Source organism: Pleurodeles waltl, chromosome 3_1 (genome assembly GCF_031143425.1).
Source record: "Pleurodeles waltl isolate 20211129_DDA chromosome 3_1, aPleWal1.hap1.20221129, whole genome shotgun sequence".
Lineage (NCBI taxonomy): Eukaryota > Metazoa > Chordata > Amphibia > Caudata > Salamandridae > Pleurodeles > Pleurodeles waltl.
The window spans coordinates 1,526,985,488-1,527,001,505 of record NC_090440.1 but is presented as its reverse complement, the minus strand read 5'-3'; the positions used below and the strand labels follow the sequence as shown (position 1 = coordinate 1,527,001,505).

The 16,018-nt window shown below is 42.5% G+C and overlaps 1 protein-coding gene across 1 annotated transcript in view; it reads right to left on the bottom strand.

Annotated features, from left to right (window-relative positions):
- SMPDL3B (sphingomyelin phosphodiesterase acid like 3B) overlaps nt 1-6,129 on the bottom strand; it is a 166,634-nt gene extending 160,505 nt beyond the window's left edge. The window contains exon 1 of the mRNA XM_069225108.1: nt 5,787-6,129. Coding sequence (XP_069081209.1) covers nt 5,787-5,844 — 58 coding nt within the window. The 5' untranslated portion in view covers nt 5,845-6,129. The remainder of the gene's footprint in view (nt 1-5,786) is intronic.
- Between the last annotated feature and the right edge of the window lie 9,889 nt (nt 6,130-16,018).

The window sequence follows — 16,018 nt, the reverse complement described above, 5'->3', positions numbered from 1 at the left end:
GGCACCCTTTTGGCAGCCTAGCGCCAACACAGGCACACTTGCATCCTGGGCAAGGGTGCCTGCATTGCAGGCCGAATTGTTTTGATCCAGGAAAGGACTCCTTCCTGCACAAAAACAATCCTGGGAGGCATATTCCTCTAGAAGCGCTGCAGAATCCAGCACACATAGAAAGAGGAAGTAAGGAGGAGAAATAAATATATTTCTACTTGTTACGACTCCCCTGGGAAGGCGTCCCAGGTTTACAACTTCTTTTAAATCTGGAAATGTGTCAAAATGGTGGGTGCAATAAAACCTTGGCGGTTACATCCAAAGGGGTTTGTGAGCAATATTTCCCTGGTACAGAAAAAGAAAGAAAAGATCAGCCAGTTATAAATTTGTGAGATGTAAATCAATTTGTACTTTGTCATTTCAAGATGGAGACAATAATCAATCTCAGAGACATTCTCCTTCCAGTGGACTATGTGATGCATGTGAACCTGAGAGACCCCTATCTAATGGTACCAATTTATGGTCACAGCAATAAAAATCTGCAATTTATTTTGCAGAGCAAGTGTTCAGGTGCACATCCCCATCAGTTGCCTGTCCTCCACTCCCTGGTGCTTCACTAAACTGTTAAATGCTTGCAGGATTTCTCAGGACCCAGGCTCTGAGGATATTGGTATACCTGGACAACATGATCTTTAAGGGTCAGGAGAAAGAACTTTTGAAGAAGGTACAGTCTGCCATAGACATGATTCAAACCGTGGCATTCGTTATGAATTTAGAGAAGTCAAATCTAGTTCATCACATGTAATTTCTGGTGGATTCAAAAACAGGAATGTTTGCTTCCAGACTCAAGGAGGAGTTTAATTAAAACAGAATTGAGAATGAGTTTAGCCCAGCAGGAGATATCTCTCTAACAATTAGAGAGGTTAGTCGGTTTCCTTTCATCCTCCATTGAGGCAATCTTCCCAGGTCCCCTTTACTACAGAATTCTCTAGTGTCTACAGATAAGATACTTACAAAAGGATTAAGAATTATCAGAGATTGTTTCTGAGATCAAGAAGGAGATAGGTTGGTGGTTACGTCACATAGATGCTTGGAAAGGATTAGTTGTTTTTTCTGCATCCCAGGATCTTGTATTAGAATCCAATGCAAGAATCTGGGGATGGAGCGCCAGATGTGGCAGCTTCTCAACTAGGGAAAATGGTCAGGAAAGGAGTCCTCAATGCATATAAATGTTTTAGAGTCTCTTGCAGGCTTCTTAAGATCCAAAACTTTGGCAAAGAAACAAAAACAGGGTGGAATGTGCAGTCTTTGTGTACATGGACAATTTAACCGAAGTAAGGTACATAAATAGAATAGAAAAAAAAAATTGAAACTCTTGGCAGAGCTTGCCAAATCCCTGTGAGAGTTCTGTCTCCACCAGGAAAAATATCTAGTAGCAGAGTATCTTCCAAAACCATGCACGTTCTCGGTGAGGATTTCAGACAAAAGCGATTGATTTCTGCACCATTGTGTTGTCAAAGCTCTGAACAGAGTTTAGGGGCCCTTCAAAATAGATATTTTTGCCTTTGGATTGATGACTCAACTGCAGCGATACTCAAGTTGGAGGTCAGATCCAGAAGCACTGGCAACTAATGCGCATCTTCAAAAAAGGTCTGGTGGAAATCTCTATTCTTTTCCACCTTTTATAATGATTTCAAGGTGTTTTATTTGCAATCAGTCAGAGAAGCATTCTCAATAGCACCTCTATGGAATGTCCAACCCTAGTACTCCTCACATTTGAGTTATCACCAGACTAGCCAATTCTGTTGCCCGTATTTCCTCAATTAGTGAGGAAACTGAATGGAAATGATCACGGTCTTGTCCTATAAGGCAAGCTTGTAATGGTGCCATGTAACCTTTCTGGTCATTTACAGACTTGCTCAGCCTTTTGAAACCAATGTCTGAGTATAGCAGGGTTTCCTGGGCCATGGGCACAACTAAATCCTATATGTCATCTTGGGACACCTGGCCTGGTTGTTGTATTGACCTGGGTAGTGATTCGGTTTCATCAGATATCACAGAGGTTCCTAATTTTATAGCATCAATGGTCTCATGCAACCAGATTGTTAATGGCTATATCGATATCAGCTGGGCACCACAAAGTTGAAGGTGAAACCGTTGGGAACACCCCTTGATATACACATTGTTGAAAGGGATTAGATACTTAAATCTACCTGAAGCACGGTACTCTACACTGTGGGATACTAATGTGGTTTTTGCAACTCTCATGCACGGGAAGACAATGATAGGCTTTCATTAAAACTATTGTCTGCAAAACTTGTCACATTATTTTAGGTGGGGTTCGGGCATTTGGTCTTTGGATATCTCCTCAATGCATTGTACTCCAATTGGGTCCATTTCCTGCTACTAGACGGACTAAGAATGATTCTACTTCCATACGTTTTCAGGCTTTTCATTCACAACCTATACTATGTGTGGTTAGATGTTTCAAACAGTTTGTACAAATTACGAAGAACTTGAGAACGTCCTCCATGCAATCGTTTATATTTTTACGAAAACCCTATTCTCCAGTAACATGGGTTAAGGGGGTGATGTTCTTAAAAGGGCCGGATACAGATAGATATTTTGGGGCTTATTCTGCCAAGGGCTCTGTGGCTTGGTTTGGAGGACATTCTCAAGTCTAACAGTTGCTCTTAAAGACTAGATTTAAGGTTTTGTACTGAAAACCAATACAACAGGGAGCAAAGATAGTGATAGATATGCTGTGCACCTGCATAATAAAGCCTCCCATCTTGTAATTAAATAGCATATTTTCCTTGCCAGTTGGTGAAGACAGCCCAGATTTTATTAAAGACAAAGGAGGCAAATATTATCCTACCTTTTGATGAAAATCTCACTAACGTCAGAATGGTAATGACTTCTTTGATATTTCCTACTTCGTGTAAAAACTACCCAATTAACATCATGAATCATAAAGATGATTGCTAAATGACGGAGGAGTCCCTCATTCACCAAGGACATTTGCATTGTGGATGAGGATCCAGGGAAGGAAGAAGTCCTGTTTTTACTACTTGGATGCTTGTTATTCTTATTTTTCTGATTTTTACACAGACTCTGTAGCCATCAAGAAAAGAGGATGTTAATGGAGGACTGCACCTATTTATATTCTCTGTGGTCTTTATTAGTTTTCTCCTTAAATAGCGCATGCTCAGTCAATTATGAGGCATTTTGTTTCCATGCAGGCGGATTTGAGCCATACCATACTGTATTATACAACAACAAGCTTTGCCATACCTCACTGTACCATACTATAAAACGACAGGCCATACCATACTATTCAATGGTAAGCCTTACCATGCGATGGCAGTCCATACTATACCACACAACAGAATGACAAGCCGTACAATGCAGTACTATACAATGACCCGTCATACAATATAAAATGACATCCCATACTATACAATGATGGGCCACAGTATACTATACGGCAGGCCAAACTATACTATACAATGTCCAGCCATACCATATTATACAATGACAGACCAGACCGTACCACGTTATAAGATGACGGGCCATACCTGATAAGCCATGCATTACCATACCATTTGATACACTGTAAAATGACAGCATAATTACAAATCTACCTTCCTTTGAACATGTGTGACGCTATGAACAAACAGAGAGAAGAGAGACTGCACAGTAGAGCCTCCTTTGGCTTTAATAAAATCAGGACTCCCCTTGCCAACCAGCTCCGTGAATGTGCAACAATCAAATTCTGGTGGCCTACCTGCAGTTTCACTTATAGATAGAAAGCTAGTAATTAAAACCTATCCAGAACTGTAATTAGGTTGATGGGTGGTGGCTGGTGGAAGGAGCTGAACCATATCTACCTTCATGGAGCCTGGGGTGAAAATAGGTCACTTTGAAAACGTACCAGATATGCAATGTGTTAATCTACCAGCACCTATGAATGGTTAACAACACTGGCCAATCGTAAAATCTGGGTATATTGTGACAGACCAGGCTTCTGAAAGGTAGGAAGGACTTCACCTGACGTGATTGACTCTGCCCAAACCCTAGCTGGCTTTCAGAGGCCTGCCCTTTTGTGTCCTGTCTGCATGCTATAACACTGTCTTTAACTGCATCTGACATGTTGCCATGGTTCTTCTACTACTTGCAGTCAACTTATAAATATCCTGTGCTCTTTCTTTCATGTAGACCAAAAGTGACACCATAAAATCCTATGCCCCTGCTTTCCGATAGGTCTACAGATCAAAAACCTTGTGAATATTTATCATACTTCATGGCTGGCAAAAATCAATGCGGTCTATTCGATATGAAACAAAGAAAACAAAAAAACAGATAAAGATACATTCATGGAAAACCTATTTTCCTAGAAAATGGGTACATGAAACAATCAGCAGTATAGGAAAATCCACAAAAACAGCCCATAAAAGCTTTTGTTTGTTACTAACCCAAGTTTTATGCAAACATTACTTGGTTCTATATCGGCCTTGCTCAAGGGCTCATCCCAAGGGCTCCAAGGCTCCTCTGACATTACTCATTAATCCACTGATAAAAATAGATCTCTGTCCTTGCAAAGCGCTCAAGAAGAAGAAATGGCTGTCTCAGCAATCTAGCAGTCCTATTTGCAGCTAAGAATCCAGCATGGAAGGGTTCAGTTTACATGTCACTGAGGCCACGAATAGAACCTCCAGCCCAAACTTCAAAAAAAGCCTTCAGTTACAGGAGTTCTTGGGGGTCTCCAACATACTGCTCACGCACCAGCACTGATCACGGAACGGCAAACACGGCAGCAGTGTGCCGGCTATGCCTCGTTTTGGAGAACTACAAAATGGGGGAAGCTTTGTCCCACAAAAGATTCAAGGTATATCAACAACAAGTGCCAGAAAAAGTGGACCTAGTGCACAGGGAAGCAGAAGAAAAGCGGTAAGAAGGAGGGTGATGCGGAAGGGGTGAGGATGATGATGGAATGCAGGTAGAGATGTTTGGTTTCAGTGACAGTAGATGTACCAGGCTACAGACAGGTGTAGGGAAAGAGAGATACCGGGTGAGGGGTACCATGGTGTCTGAGTGAACAGAGGTACCCGGCTAAACGTGGGTAAAGGCAGCGCATAGGTAGGAGGGAATATGTAGAGGTTCCAGGCTTACATGTAGGGACGGGTGCTTGGGGACAGGCACTGGTGGGGGGGAATCAGGAGGATGTACCAGTGTATGGACAGGGGCACAGGGAAGGTATAAGCAATGTGGCAGATGGTAGGGCATTGGGAGAGGGATTGGTAGTAGAATAAGGGTAAAGAGGCTGCAGTAGAAGTAATAGGGCTGGTTGGGCGAAATAGGGCATAAGCTGTAGCTGAGGTGCAGGGGTACTGCCATGGGTAATGGTGTTGGGGCACAGGCAGGGACAGTGATGGTACGGTAGACCAAGAGATGGGATGGGTCAAGCAATAGGAGAGGTATTAGGGTATTGGGCGGGTGGCGGTACGGGGAAGAAATAGGGGTAGACCACGTGTTTCAGCTGGGGGGATGCCCTGAGGATTAAGCAGGGGAATAGGACTGGAGCAAAGGAAAACACATATTTGAGGAAGAAGTGTCTTTGGTTAGGATGAGATATAAAGAGAGGATGTGCGGAGATAAAAGTTTTAGAATAATGGGGTGCAGGTTTTAGCGATAAAAGACGAACGAATAGTGTGCGTAATCCCGGAAAAAGGGAGCGCGGAGATGTTTTCGCCCTGAAGAGTTGTCAGAGGCCAGTAAGGTTCTTGTTCCTTCTTTACCTGGGGCAGCAGTCACGGCGGCCCAGCAGTGCAGGAGCAGGAACCCCCGGAGCTCCATGGCCAGCGCAGCTCTCACCACTCTGCGGGCGAATATCACCCGTACCGGGTGAAGATAGAGCTCCGGGGCGCGGCTGCGGCCAGGCGAAGTCCAGCCCAGGCCAGCGTAAATCACGCGGCCTCCCTGCCCCACTTCGCAGTAAAAGGAGCTGTGGGATGGACGCGTTATCTCATCTCCAGGTGGGAGACCGTGTCAGCACTGGCAGGATTGCCCAAGCCGCGTTGATTGCCCACGCAGTATCGATCCACGGGCACGCCGTGGCCTCGGGGCCACGTGAGTGTGAGCAGTGAAGTGCGAACATACTTGGATATTCAGAACGAAACTAAAAACGCCTCAAAACTCTCAGAGAATTTCCTAACAAATAAAGGAACACACGGTTGCCCTTGTAAGGCACAAGTGTAAGTTTTGAGAGCGAAAGAGGAGCGGCAGTGTTTGCCCGGAGCTAAATGTGTCAAGCACCTGGCAGAAAGGTACACTCGAAAAAAAACGCACACTGATGACTTGTAGCGAGTTGTCAGCATCGCTCGCAGGAACAATGAAGTGCGATTATATAAACAATAATAATCCGTTAACTATAACCTGTCTATTCTGACCTCGTGACTGGCAAAGGCTGCAGGTAGAAGGTGCCCGTGAGCCAGCTGAGGAGAGGACAGACGTGATGCACAAAGGAATGCATGCCTGGGCAGGGGGGACACATTGGACTGGCAGGATGTGTGCGCGGAGTAAGAAAGAAAAAAACCTAACACCAACGTAAGCACTTCTTAGCAGCACGTCTCGCCAGAAAGTGTTAAATTCACCCCGTGGCTGCTGTTAAATTGAAGAATCGCAGCGCCAACATCATGCATTGGCATAACATCGCCTTTTGGTGGGGTCATCACACCATGCAATCCTTGCCCGCTGGCAAATTGTAATTAAGCTAAGGTGTTCCGTATATAACTCCCTGTAGTCCTTTGTTTTAGCCTCATAACCGGAGCCCCTTGCTTCGCAGAAAGATGTTATATGTTACTTGTAACGACGAAGACTGAGGCCCATATTTAAACCTTTTTAGCGCCTCATTTGCGCCGCTTTTTAACGTAAAAGCGGCACAAACTTGCAAAATACAACTGTATTTTCTACGTTTGCGCCGCTTTTGCGTTAAAAAATGACACAAATGCGGCGCAAAACATTATAAATGTAGAACCCTCGTACTTTGAAAGCCACTTGCTTGCTGTAAGTTTGCATGGTTTTAGTGACGGAAGGCTTGAACCTTCTTCACAATTCCCAAACCTATCGTTTGAGCGAAAGAACACTGCTTTTTCAAAAGTACCTACTCCAGCCTGCTGTCCTACTGCTTTCCCTATGACAGAGCAGGCCTCACCATTTCACTTCCCCCCGTGCCATCAAGGTGTCAGTGCAGGCAGCCGTTGGTTAAATTCACAAGTCTCAGGAAAACTAGAAGTGCCTCAGATGAAAAGGCACGCAAGGGAGAAATAGTCCACCGACCCTGCTTGCTCCCATATTGGTAACACATTGGAACAACTAGGCGTAAAGAAGGTTCACAATGCAGAACGATTCATCTCAGTTAATTTAAGGAAAGAAAAAGAACAAGCAAATGAGACAGCGATACTCACCCTAAAAATTACCAACTAACCAAACCTAACCAACTAACCAAACCTAACCAATAAGGAAGCAGACAGATTTGTTGCAGCAACCTCAACACTGAAGTGTAAATACCTTCCTGATGATGCAAGCCCTTGAGACACACCTGCAGGTAAAAGGAGCACTTTTTAATTCTCTTAATCTGGCCTTAACCAAAGTCTGTTTCCAACTATTAGGCAGTGTCATAACTGTTACTTTGTGATTTCCGGTAACACCTCACTGGCCAGTTTGGGCATTGTTCTTCTTAGTATTGAACTCTTTTAGTTGCTCAAACAAAGCCAATATTTCTTGTTGAAGTTTTTAAGAGCCCCTTCCTTTCCTTCTTTGCAGCCATGTTTTTTTTCTGCCTTCTGCTCTCTCCCACTCACTCAACCCCTCTGCAAACCAGCACTTCCCTCTCACCCTCCGCCACTCACTGGCTCTGCCCCACTTTCTTTGCCCTGTGTTCCCTTTTTGCAGGCACTATTTTTTCTGTCTTTTGCTCTTTCCTCTCCACTCAACCCGTATGATTCGGCACTTCTCCTTACCCCTCCACTGCTCGCTCTGTTGCCCTTTCTTTGCTCTGTTTTCCATTTTTGCATTTTCAGTTTTTTCGGTCTTCCACTCCGAGCTCTTTCTCTCTCCTCTCCATTCCACTCATCTCGTTAAATCCTGAGCGTTATGACTTTCCCCCTGCTCTCATCGACACATTGCTTCTCCCCTCACAGGCCCTGCTGACCACCTGAGTCTGCCTGTCCTCCCAATAGCTGTAAACGTCCCCGACTAAAGTCAAAGGGCATCTAAGACTTCTGCTGATTCACAGCCCAAGGAAGGGATATCAGCTTCAGATCAACTTCTTGTGGAAAAAATTGCTGCTAACTGTAAATAACTTGTGGATTTTGTGCAGTGCTGTCTGGCATTTACTGATCTGCACTGCTGCAAGATTCAGTCTTTGTCCCTTCCTTTTTCCCTCTCCCTCTCCCTTCATCCTCCATTCCTTCTCCCTACCTGCTCTCCCAGACAAGTTGTGGATTAGAAATCTGAACAGACCTTTCCTCTAGGTGTACTCATGTGTTGGTTGCTGGGCAGCACAAACATCCAACACAACCTCTTTCTGTAAAACATCGCAGACATTTGCAAACTCCCATCCATCCCAGAATAACTACACACATTCACTATGCACCTGATACCAACAGAAACAATAGACTTTGTCACCCATCCCTACCTCACAGTTTCAAGCAACAAATACACCAACCTTTCAGTCCACTAACGCACATCACTCACCCGTTTATCATCCATTGCACATTTAAAAGCCATAAAATCAGACCCTTATGTATCACCACCACCTCTCTTTCATACCCCTTCCACCTTCAACATACAGAGAAGAAAGCCACTCTTCTTAAACTCACATCGCCTTATCCACCACACAACAATGCAATTGTTCAAAGACAACTCAGCAGCCCATCCCCCTCAAACATACCCAGTCTTCCAACTACCCTACACATCGCCTACTAAGCCTGCAGGACAAACTATGCCAAAATCAACTCAATTTCTGTCCTCCTACAGCTAACACAATCACCAATAGCACACAACCTTTAACCTCCAAGAACAATACTCACTCCCCTGCAGCACTAAATTACACCACCTCGAACACAGCTCTTTTAAACTGTTTACTAATAAATGCTCGTTCTATGTTCACAAACACATACCACATCTTTAGCTTATTAAAAGACACAGAAGCTGACCTACTCTTCATAACATATAACTGAATCATGGCTGGGGGAAAGACATTAAGTTGCTCTAGCAGCTAACAAACTGTTACACGTAATCATGCAGCCAAAAGACAAAGCAGTTAACTGTCATTTTAAGAAACAACAACTCGCACCAAAGTTGAAGACATTTCCTTACAACGATGTGAGACCCTCTTTGTCAAATGCAGCCACACCCCCACGTTTTCCTGTAACTTTCTCCTTCTTAACAGACCGCCCCTAGCAATGGAACATTCCCACTCATCTTTCTGGACAGTTTCAAAACTACTTACCAAATATTCAGACCTATGATTTTTTGGTGACCTGATCTTATTGTTTGACAAACCTAATATGCCCGATACCAGAATGATCCTCACAGGAGTGAACATGATCAACCTAGAACAGCTCATTCCCAAACCAACACACATTAGATGCAATTTTCGCCAACCCAGACCTAGTTGCATTCAAAAGGACTACTCCAGTCACGTGGTCAGATAACCACCTGGTTGCTTTCCAACACAAGACACCACAACTCAACCCCGCTAAACTCTACTTACTCGCAACCACCCATTGACTTTAGACCAAGCAGAATTTGAAAGATCTAGAAACCCAGCTTACTTCTAACACACACGTGGATGCAATAAACTCAATTGAAAAACTCTATAGATGGCTCCATGAAGCTTTTATTATATTAATTTCACAGAAAACAGCACAAAAGAACAAAAGAAAAAGCCCCTTGAATTAAATGGAGATTTAAAAAGCTAAAACAACAAACCACAAAGCTTCAATGCACCTGGCTGAAAACAAACAACCCTAAAGATAAAATACACTTGTACAGGCATAACAGAATGTACAATTCAACAATCAAAAAAGCATATTACTAAGCAATATCTACAGGGCAAAATGCCCTAGTAAACAATTTCCTAGAATACTCACAGAAATCTGCAGTCTGAAATGCACCGAAAGAACCATCTTATTTCTCAGAAATTTGGTAAAAAACTAGCAACTCATAACACAACTGTTGAACGTGGCCCTTTTTTACAGGGTCACCTCAGATTTTTGCCTTCCTCTACCTTACTTTGCTGAACTCCATTCCAGTGACTGTTTATTCTCCTTTGTGTAAGCCATAAAAGCACAAGAAATAACATCATATACATTTAAAACCACAGACTAAGAAAATAAATAAGAAACTCCCATAGATCAAATCAGGTATGCAAATTACTGCTGCCATAGATGGCTGTAAATTTCAATGCTATATGGAGAAAACTAATGAACATACTATGGATGCTTTCTGAGCAGAGTTGCTGAATAAGACAGGTTGCATATTTATACCTTTTAAAATATAAATCTTTAAAATAAGGAATACTATTTATATTTAGAGAATGAGCAAAGTAGCATAAGGAGTTTTTTAATAACATTATCACAAGGGTAAGCTAGGAGATTTCCAAAACAAGTATCAGTCGATGGGAATGGAAATAAAAACTGTATAACGTTCAGTTTCACTTGTGTCAAATAAAAACCTGTAATGTTTTTTTACAAACACAAAGTAAATACGGTTCAGTAGCATCGGACAGGGACAACAATGGCTATGTTTGCACTGAGGGTTTCAGGCTCTCTATCTTGTTGCTTAGTCATTGAGACCAAGGGGCATATTTATACTCTGTTTGCGCCGGATTTGCGTCGTTTTTTTTTTTACGTAAATCTGACGCAAAACTAACTCCATATTTATACTTTGGCGTTAGACCCGTCTAGTGCCAAAGATCTTGGAGTTTGCGTAATTTTTTAGCGTGGACACCTTCCTTGCGTTAATGATATGCAAGGTAGGGGTTCCCGTCTAAAAAATGACTCCGAGGCATGTGCGCCGTATTTACACTCCCGGTCAAAAATGACGCCCGGGAGTGGGCGGGTCAAAAAAAATTACGTCCAGCCGCTTTAGCGTAATTTTTTAACGCCTGGTCAGGGCAGGCGTTAAGGGACCTGTGGGCTCGGAAGGAGCCCAGAGGTGCCCTGATTTGTGCCCCCCTACATGCCACTATGCCCATGACCATGCCCAGGGGACATAAGTCCCCTGGGCATGGCCATTGGGCAAGGGGGCATGACTCCTGTCTTTGCTAAGACAGGAGTCATTTAAATGGGGGTTGGGAGTCAAAAAAAATGTCGCAAATCGGGTTGAGGCAAAAATTTTGCCTCAGCCTGACTTGCCCCATTTTTTGACGCCCAAGCTCCATTTTCCCCTACGCCGGCGCTGCCTGGTGTAAGTCATTTTTTTTTACGCACACCAGGCAGCCCCGCCGGCTAATGTCATTCCATAAATAAGGCGCCCGCATGGCGCTTTGGAATTAGCCGGCGTAAATTTTTTTGACACACAACTGCGTTGGCGCAGTTGTGCGCCAAAAAGTATAAATACGGCCCCAATTTTCACCGCTATTTTAGGTGTACTGTCAACATATTCAGGGTATACGCATAATTCAGGGGTCCCAAAATATCAATGGCTCTCTTAATATACTTTAGTCAATGAATAGTTGTCATGTTATCTAAAGACAAATAGTCTCTAATAACAGCTTTAGGAAAAGCTGTTTCGCTCTTGGGCCATATTGAAACCCACGGCAAAACGAGGCGGCATTTGATGAAATCCATAATGTAGGACAGACCCATTTCAGTGTGGTAAATAACTTTCAAGCAGGATTTTGGCAATGACAGACGATGGCAAAAAAAATCATTTTAAATTTGCTTTAAGGGGCTTGGGATTATTATAACCTCACAACACCCACAAATGATCGCAGTGAAATACACTTGGCCTGATATATCTCTAAAATAACTTTCAATGGACTATCCCCCAGCTTTGCAACAAATCTATGCACTGCCTCAGAGTTTACAATTTGACGTACTCTCACTAATAGCAAATGTCTCTAACCAGCAGATAAAGCGAATGGAATGCCCGGATATGTAAAATAAGTAAGTCTCCCCAACTCTAATCTTAGTTACTTTCTGGCCACAGGTCATATCAAATGATAATGATAAACAAATAAGGCTCAACCCTGATGGTTTACCTTAAGTGCCATAGTCTAGAACAGTTCACAAAATCAATGGTCCATGAAAGATCGTTGAAACCCATAAGGATTGATTCAGTCTTCCCCTACTACATTTCTCTATTATCAGTTGGAAATTGTGACATTTGTCAACTGTGCTCAGACCTGGTCTGAATCTATATTGGATCTCAGGAAAATACAATTTTTTCTACTCAACATCTTGACAGCAAAACTTTGCCAAGTAACTCTACTATTACATCCAGTTGAGAAGTGAGATGATAACATGTGGCCTGGGACCGATCTCCCTTCTTAAAGACAGGAACAATAATTGCCTCAACCTAGGTATGTGGTATAATATGTATAATAGCAGCACAACACACTTTTCAGCAAGTGGGCCTAAAAGGAAAATAAATCCATCCATTCCTGGAGACTTGTCCGGTCGACAAGTCAACACTGCAGGGGTTATTTCCTGCACCTGAATTAACTGAGTCATATGTTGCTGCCCCTTCTTATCATCTACAAGATAATGGGACTCTAAAGTGATCTGTGGCACATTATGGGTAAAAACCTTTAGAAAATGGCCTACTCATTTCTCAGCTGAAATCACTGTATTTATGCCAGTTGATATGGTTTCATTAAAATAGGGGGCATTCACCACCCTCCGGTTTTACAAATCGATTGGAAAGCGAATATAACGTCACAGGGGTCGCCATTCCCACCAACATATGTCACAATGGAACTAAGCTCAGCATTTAATAAGATGGACAAGAAACTGTGGAGATTGATGTTATCATACTTCATCGGAAGACCCTGGTTTTTCAAGAACACAATTGCTAGCCCTTTAGGGAACTTATTATTTGAAATAAGATAGAAATCGAGTGAAAGTGGTGAGATCGCTAAAACATCTAGGGATCAATTTAAAATTGGATATAAAAGGGCTCAAATTAAATGAGAATACAAAAAAATAAATTATGCTTCCGGGCCTTTACTCATAAAAGTTGGGGACATTACATTGCCAGATGTTGTCTCCTCTGGTAAGGCAAATCTTAAGTTATACTTCATCACCAGTTTATTTAAAGATTTCCCGTAAGTGTTGTGAACAAAATGTGACCTTCCTTGCCCAGCTAGATCCATAAAGCCACAAACCCTAATACGAAGGAATCCACAGACTTTAAATTTCAAAATCTCTAACCCAGGGCATTGACAATGGGGTTTAGTATTTACTCAGCTGCCATTCTAGGTCCAGCTGTAATTCTTCCACCACAGTAGTACTTGCAAGAAAGGAATCGACGCAAAGCTTGCCTTTCTGACACACGCTCACCGGTGCAGCTTTATTTTTGACGTATACTAGGTACTTTATGCTAAAAAAACACATCTATTAATTTCTATGGATTAAGACTCTTTTTAATAGCTTTGATTGTGTATGTTGGATTTTTGTCCTTTCGGTCTTGTTTGATTTAGATAAATATTGGCTATTTTTCTAAACTGGTGTGGAGTCATTTTGTGATGTTTTTACTGTGTTACTGTGTATGTTGGTACAACTACTTTGCACATTACCTCTGAGATACGCTTGATTGCTTGTGCCTAGCTCCCAAGGGTGTGAGCAGGGGTTTCCAAGGTGTGTTTCTCCCTACCCTGACTAGAGTGACGGTCCCTGCTTACACAGAGTGCCAACTGACTGCCATCCAGAGACCCCATTTCTAACACCCTTGCTGGTGATTTACCATGCTCTATAAATCCTGTTTGATTGTTTGACAGTGACATGGCCCCTCCACAGCCATAACAGTAGTTAGCTGGTTACTTCCATTTTTAGCCATTAGTGGGCACTAGTTCAAATTTTGTCTTATTCCACAACATTGTAAATAAGAATGTATTAATACATCCTTTTGCCCAGTAGCTCTGTTCACATTATTCTTTGAAGCCAGTGATTTAACAAAATTGGACTCAAAGGCCTTTAATTTTTCTAATACCTGAGAGTACAGGCTCGTTTTCAGTGCCTCTACCTTTGGCATGTATTCTGCAAAGTGGACATTACATTTTGCTCCAGTAACTTTCAATCTGTAAACCCACTCACTGGTGAAGAAGCATTAACCAACCATACAGATTTCGTTTTGGATTTTTGTATAGAGGCCAAATCAGAATTCTTGTCCTGCATGCCCCTGGAAACCTTTCTTTTTTTCTTCTTTGGAGGAGAGTATGGTTCAGCCCAGGGTGATTCTACATTAGTAATAGCAGTGAGCGGGTCAGTAGGGACACATGAGTTGCAATTGTATTTTGTTTACGGACAACATCTTCCAATGGGGCAGAGCCTTCGGGATACTGACGAACACCAGCAGCACCAATATTGGGTGTATTTGAATAATTAATTGTCTGTCGGTGTGCATTTGATTCTCTCTCCTCGACGTGCCCAATTTCAGATGTAATTATACCCATCACATTTGTAAGACATGAGGAGATAGAGGATACTGACTGAGAACAATGCCTTATCCTTCTCCCCCATTTCGGGGCAGGAGCTTTTCTCTGACCCATGTGATTGTTTTGCTGCTGCTTCATTCTGGGGCTACCAGAGCTGAAGGGCTAAGAAGGGTGGCCCAACCCGGCCTCTTGGTTCTTACGCATAGAGTGCTGGGCGGGGAGTACTGAGAGGTAAGACATGAGCACAATTTGAGGTGCTTTAATGCATCCACCTCCTCCTGTGCAACCAGCAGGATTCTGGACTCACAAGTTCTGGGTCTCCCACTGTCACCAGCAGCATATGATTTGGTGTCCTTAATGAACTTGTTTTTAATTGGCTTTTAAGACTCGGCCCACTTTTTCCCTGCTAACCAGCGGTAAAGTGTTTGTGCTTGCACCATAAAACATGGTAAAATTGGGCTACACCTGATTGGTACATTTAATGTATTTGTAGGTCCCTAGTTGTCTTATCCAGGTGACTGGTTGACACCTGTTCGGTGTAAGTCAATAAGGACGCTCAATGAAGGACCACACGCCAATTATAAATACAATTTAGCTTTACCAGAATTGCAGGTAAATGTAGGCATTTAGCACATTAACAATAGTAGAATAAGAATAGCAATGAAAAACATCTATTTATATATAAGTACACTACAAAGAGCATCTATGCATATATATATATATATATATATATATATATATATATATATATATATATAAGCAAAGAGTTCATTGACAGATATATGTTTTGATTAACTGCATACCAAAATGCATCACACTACGATGTTCAGGAAGCAGAATATAAATGAGTTGGATACTTCAGATAAGCTTTGATTTACTGCACACCAAAATGCATGTTTCAATTACTGCAGCAGGCTCACACTACGATGTTCAGGAGGCAAAATATAAACAAACTAAATACTTCAGATAAGCTTTGATTTACTGCACACCAAAATGCATGTTTCAGTTACTGTAGCAGGTTCACACTACGAGGTTTAGAAAGCAAAATATAAACGAGCTGAATACTTCAGGTTATAAACACAGTGCAAGCATAAATAATCAATCATAATAATAGAGCAGAGAAACAAAGGCCTTTCATCCCTGTGTGGAACTTAACTTAGTCCACGAAATGCTGGGAAGCCCTCTACCGCCTGCTTGGACCTCTCTCCCCCTCAAGCATCACGGTCTGCAAAACAGGGAGGCAGCGCTGGGCCATGACAGCTTTCACAACTCCATCTGTGAGCTTCAAATCCCTCACCCACACTTCAGTGCTTAAATAACTCGAAGCTTGGATTCTATCTCATTCTGGCATTTTCTAGCTATGTT